Source organism: Olea europaea, unplaced genomic scaffold (assembly GCF_002742605.1).
Source record: "Olea europaea var. sylvestris unplaced genomic scaffold, O_europaea_v1 scaffold307, whole genome shotgun sequence".
In the NCBI taxonomy this organism is placed as follows: Eukaryota; Viridiplantae; Streptophyta; class Magnoliopsida; order Lamiales; family Oleaceae; genus Olea; species Olea europaea.
The window spans coordinates 439780-446079 of record NW_019249416.1 but is presented as its reverse complement, the minus strand read 5'-3'; the positions used below and the strand labels follow the sequence as shown (position 1 = coordinate 446079).

The following is a 6300-nucleotide window of genomic DNA, read 5'->3' as shown; positions in this document are numbered from 1 at the left end:
AGGTTAAATTTTCAATACTAATTTTTTACACCACTCAAGTTTGGTTAGATTTTACTAATTGTAGTTCCACATGTCAACAAATGAGGATTCTCCTTATTTTTGACTGCTTCAACCTCTAGGAATCAACCAAGTTACTAACCCCTTTGTCTAATCCTCTAAAACAAGTGTTCGGGGCATAATCAAGGCATTTGATATATATTTTTCTCTCTCTTTTTTTTTTTTGTATATATCTTTATTCTTTAATTACTCTTTGTGTGGATGTCTCTCCCTTAAGCTTTCTAAATGACCCCTGTAGCGAGTTTTAGGCCGATAACTCCCAAATTAGATGACTTTAGGGACACCAGGTTTTAAACCCTTACAGGCTTAATCACTCGAGTCATAAAGGCTACGAAGAGACGATTCACAATGAGATTATTAAAGTTGTCCTCATTGGGATCTTTTTTTTTTATGCAGTGATTAGTGCAATGCCCCTTACTAAACACCTATCCTCGAAAATCGACCTCTAACTTAAGGTTTTCACCCAATTTTCATCCTATTGGTCTCAGACAATCCACACAAAAATTAACACACACGAAATCCACATTTATCTCCAAATATCCCTACAACAGTGTAATCATCCAAATGTCCTATGTTTAGTTTAAGGGTATTGTGATGTTTAATGGTTGTTTGAGTTTAGTAGCTAAGTGCTCTATTTCAACCTATAAACATGAATCAACCTACTCATGCACAAAACTACAATCAACTCATGTGCAAAAATAATTTTCGTTTCACATGAATAAGCAAAAATCTAACTCAAACACATAACTTGTCCACAATTCATAAATCAACGCATGTTCTCAATTACACATATCAATACCGGCAAGGTTATCTAACACACACAAGCATGCAAAAACACAAAATGAATTTTTTTTTTGAATAAAAACACAAACACATAAAACAAGCAAATCACACATAAGCATTCGAGAAACTCAACAATGTAAGCAAATGATGTCACTCCCCCAAACTTAACTGAAACATTGTCCTCAATGTGAAATTTAAAGGAAAAAGAGGAGGACTTTCCTGAAATGTCAGTACTGCCTATGATGTTGTGGTGTCTTGGTGTTGCATTTGATTGACTCTTCTTCTACATTATGTCCATGTTGGTTTGAGTGTTCCACGACGTTATGTTAGTGAAAAATTAAACTCATGGAACAAGGATTACTTAGCTCAAACATCTAATAACTAACTTAATTACTCCAAGACCTATGGGTAGAACGTGTATGCGTGATGATTCCTAAATAAACTATAAATTAAACTATCTTAGAACTTTGAAAACAAAATAAATAAAATAAAATAAAATAAAATAAAATAAAAGTTTGGGTTGCCTCCCAAGAAGCGCTTTTTTTAAGTCATTAGCTTGACTTGTGCCGCTGATTTATCATGGTGGCTCAAACCAAGTTATTCGATCATTGCACTTTGTGCAATTTTCATTGATGCAGTCTTTTTTTGCTCCCCAAATTTTTGATTTGTCCATTCTTATCTCTACTAAGAAGTTCTCCAAAATTTATTTTTTTGTTTTGACAGCTTCGTTGATCAGGTAGCTCTTCTTCATCAATTCTACAGCAATCATTTTTATTGGGAGGTTTCTGATATTGGATGTAAATATTGAATATCTCCTGCTTGTCCTCCACTCTCAAGATTAGTTCTCCCTTCTCCATGTCAATAAAGGTTCGTCCCGTTGCTAAGAATGGTCGACCCAATATAATTGGAATGTCTCGATCTTCTGGTATGTCCAATACAATGAAATCCATAGGAAATATTAAATTTCCTACTTTTACGAGTACATCCTCAACTTTGCCACATGGCCTTGCGATTGTTCTATTAGCGAGTTGTAGCGTTACTAATGTTGAGTTGACTTCACCTTGTCCCAATTTCCTGTAAGCAGAATACGACATTAGATTGATACTAGCACCAATGTCACACAATGCATTAGTTGAATAGGAATTTCCAATTGAAACTGGTAAAGTAAAACTTCCTGGATCCTTCAATTTAGGAGGCAATTTTCTCTGGGACTCTTGCCCTACTTTCCTCAGTTAATGCCACAATTTCAAACTCCAGAAACTTTCTTTTCTTTGTCAACATCTCTTTCAAAAATTTCTTATAGCTTGGAATTTGTAGTATCGCATCTATGAACGGAACATTGATCTGGAGCTTCTTGAGAACATCGAGAAATTTTTCATAGTTTGTGTCTTGTTTGTTCTTCTTGATCTTTTGAGGAAAGGGAATGGGAGGCATGTAAGATTTGTCTGGACTTGGTGCTTTGGCAACTGATGTTTCTGTACTTTCTCCATTTTCAGTTACGTTTGGTACAGATTTTTCTACCCTTGTAGCTTCATCAATCACTTCTTGGCCATCTTTTCTTTTGGGTCTCTCTGTAGTGATCTCTGGCGCTTGTACCTCGCTCTTTGTAGTTATGACATGAACATTTTGCTCCATCGACTTCTTTCGAAGTCTTTAGGAAAACGGAAGTGGAGGTACATATGCTTTAACTTTTAGGGGAGCCCTGGGTAGATCGTTCTCCACTACTTTAATTGCCATCAACTGTTCCTTAGGATTTATCACTGTATTGCCTGGCAATGTCCCTTGTGGACGTTCTGCAAGTTGTTGTGCTATCTGACCAATTTGTGTCTCCAGTTTCTTGATGGATGCCTGCTGATTTTGAAGTTTGTGTCAATTTGTTGGAATACCTTGTCCGTCTTCTACACATATTGTTGAAACATCTCCCCCAAACTTGGTCTTCTTTCTTGCTGGAAATTGTTACCATTTGAGTTGAAATTACGGGAGCTATTTTGAATAAAGTTTATTTGTTCCTCTGAAGAAGTGAGCATCATGCAGCTCTCTGTAGCGTGATTTCTCTCACAATTCTCACATGCTGAACTGGCCAGCATTGCATTTGCTCCATGTGTTTGCAATTTTACAAGTAACTCTACCTGCTTTGTTAAAGTTGTTATCTGTGCATTGGTAGATGTTGTGCTGTCTAATTCACACATTCCTGCTGCCTTTGGTGGTACTACTCTTTCTGATGAAAACATTGAATGTGTGGTGGCAATTAACTCATATAGGTCCATGGTTTGTTGCACTGATTTCCCTATGATTGATCCTCCAACAGAGGCATCAACTTGAGATTTTGACAATGGTGCAAGTCCGGTGTGAAGTACTGCACTTGGTTTCCTTGAGTGATTCCATGGTTTGGACATTTTCTCATCAGCTCATTAAATCTATTCCATGCCTCGTGATAGCTTTCTCCCTCTTTCTGTTGAAAAGTTTGAATTTCCAATCTGATTTTAGCTACTCTGGCTGGTGGGAATAATTTGTTGCAGAATTTCCTGATTAGTTCTTCCGATGTAGTAATGCTGGCATGAGGCTCCGCATCTAACCACTCCAATGTAGTATCTCTTAATGTAAATGGAAATAGTCATAATTTAATAGCATCTTCATTGACCCCCGGAGCATGGAAGTTCTGACAATTTCTGAGAAATCTGGAGATATGTGTGTTCGGATTCTCATGAGGTAACCCGTAGAATTGCAGATTGTTGCTCATCAAGTTAATCCAATCTGGCCTGATCTGAAAGTTATTCACCCCAAAATCTGGATACACAATGCTTGAGCGCATGGGTGCTGCTATAGCTGTCAGGAACATTGATACTGGCAAATCACCTTCACTTATTTCCCTTCGCTCATGCTGCTGTTCCGGTGGTGCCACCACTCTTTGCGGCCATTTGTCCAATCGGCTGAATAGGGATATGAATTTGTTGATTGTCAGCCATTTGATGTTGCTGTTTTTGTTTGTGTTCCTTGCGTCTTCATCTGAAGTAACGTTCTATCTTCGAATCAAACGGTTCAAAATCGTCGCCTTGGGCACGGAGCATATAACGAACACAATTTTCTGTAAATAAAAGAAAAATAAACAAATCAAATAACAGTTAAAAAAATTAAGACTAAAAGAAATAGTCCCCGGCAACGGCGCCAAAAACTTGTTGTCGATTTTATCCCGCAAGTGAACGGATAGTAACAAGTAGTAAAGTGGACATTTTGAGTCCGGATTATCGTTCCCACGAGGACTGTACTTTTAATGCCCAATTTATTATTTCTAACTTCTATTTGACCAAAATAAACAAAAGCAATGATTAAATGTGATTTTTATTCTAAATACTTAAAAATGCGATTGGATGCAACGAAAAGTGATTGAGAATTCAAACAATAAATGGACGTTAGGGCGGAACAATTTCACCTATTGGTTACCTTTACTTCATAAATCAAGATTCATAACACCTAAGGTAGTGTTCGGTCGAATTCTTCTATTGTATTCAACTTACCCCTCTCGAGTTCTCATTGAGCCTATTTAATTAGTTTAATTCCATATCTCTATGCAAATTAAATTTAATTAAACGAAACATTGGTTCTAAGAATTCACACACGACCGTAGCAATCAATATAGGTATCTCTACATGTTATATCAATTTACCGGATTTTAACATGTGGTCTAAACAAATAATCCGCATCTCTACGCAATCATTGCTCACAAATCATCTAATTAGTGATCAAGTAATTACATGTATTAAGAACAACATTAAAATCAACACATAAAATATAAAAGCACTAGAATCTCAATTGCATGAAATAAGGGATTCCGAAAGATTACATTGTTCGCCCTAAAATCATATTTAACTACTCATAATAATGGAAGAAAAATAGAAAATTGTCTTAGAATACATCATCGGATTTGTAATAAAGATGTAGAAGAAAAAATAGAATTCTTGCATCAAGATCTCCTTCCCCTTCCAATGAATGCTTATAATATTCAATTGCTTGGTGTTAATCTTCTTGAATTTCTCTTTTCAATCTCCCTTCTTGTTGTCTTCTCTCCAATATGTCAAGAACGCGTGGCTTGATCCCATAGATTTTTAGCGTGTGGCTCCCCTCTAATTTAGGTCTTCAATTCTTTGTTTATAATGTCTTGGAGTTTAGGGAAAGATTTGGAGATGAGTTGGGCCGAAAAAGAATGGTAAAAACCTAAAAAAATTACTCTCGCACGGCGGTGCCTGGGAGCTGCGATTTGGGCGCCTAGGCGCTGAGGACTACTTCGGTTGCATTGGATAGCTTTTAGTATTTTTATCATAATTCTTTCTCCCGATATCCGATTGAGGCGATTCAAGATGTGTTGGAAAGGTAACTCAAAGGGATACAACTTTGCTTCAGATATTATTCTCCAATTCGATCGTTTGCTATGTCAAAAAATGAGTCTCAATATGAGGCTGAAAACCCGGTGCAAAACGTTTTGGTTGGAAAATGATTTATGATCATATCTTGACTAAATTTGATCCCTTTGACACCTTCCTTCATCCAATTGGCTTCTAGAACTCTCGGATCTTCATTTCAAGTTTCGACACGACTTTTGATTAATTGCATTTTAATCCTCGAACTTTGGATCTCTTACATTTTGGTCATTTCATCCAATTTCGCTAGCTTTTGCCTATTTCCTTCCTTTGACCTCTTTTAACTCTTGTTTTCTCCACTTCCATCAATTTACAAAACAACATCAAAATCACTTGTTAGCACTTCTAAAATACTCTCCAAGATAGCAAAATCATAAAATTAATTGCATAATATAATGAGTGTAAATCACTCATCATGATGCTAAACACAAAACTTAGAAAATTGTCACTATTTCGAAATGGAATCGCAAAAGCTGGGTGAAATTATAAGGTCTATTTTGAAAAATAAATAAAATTTTGTGAGTTGGTGAGCCATGCATGCTAGTCTATTGGTTAATTTAATTTGCTTTTCATTCAGTAATCAGTGGTCATGTCTGAAGTTAAAAGGCAGAGAGTACTGAAACACAACCAATGGCTATGATGATGAAAATGAGGCATCAAAAAAATGAGTGGCTCGTGAGTTGGGCTTCATACTTCCGAATAATTGCTCCCGTTAAATTCGCTCAGTAAATTTCTTCTATGCATTTCCTTTGTGCCCTGATGTTTCATTCAGTTTTTCTCTCCTTCATTGTTATGACAAGCTAGAGACCTTCACTTTAATTTTCCCTTCATTGTTATGACAAATTGACTTCGAATTATTAATACAGACTCTAGTATTGAAACTTGACCTAGTTCTAGTTTTCTACCGTGCTCTTTTTGAGACTAATTTGTCCATTCCTCATACTTACTGTGACCTTTCCACGGTCAAGAAAATTATGATTTATTTTTATAAGCTTATTATTTAATTTTAGAAAAAAAAATATTCCAGAATTAGTTGTAACCACTT

At 36.1% G+C, this 6300-nt stretch overlaps 1 protein-coding gene across 1 annotated transcript in view; it reads right to left on the bottom strand.

Moving 5' to 3' along the window:
• Positions 1 to 3454: 3454 nt before the first annotated feature.
• LOC111385001 overlaps positions 3455 to 6300 on the bottom strand; it is a 12216-nt gene continuing 9370 nt past the window's right edge. The window contains exons 2-3 of the mRNA XM_023009350.1: positions 3918 to 3925; positions 3455 to 3770 (exon numbers count right to left, since the gene is read on the bottom strand). Coding sequence (XP_022865118.1) covers positions 3455 to 3770; positions 3918 to 3925 — 324 coding nt within the window. The remainder of the gene's footprint in view (positions 3771 to 3917; positions 3926 to 6300) is intronic.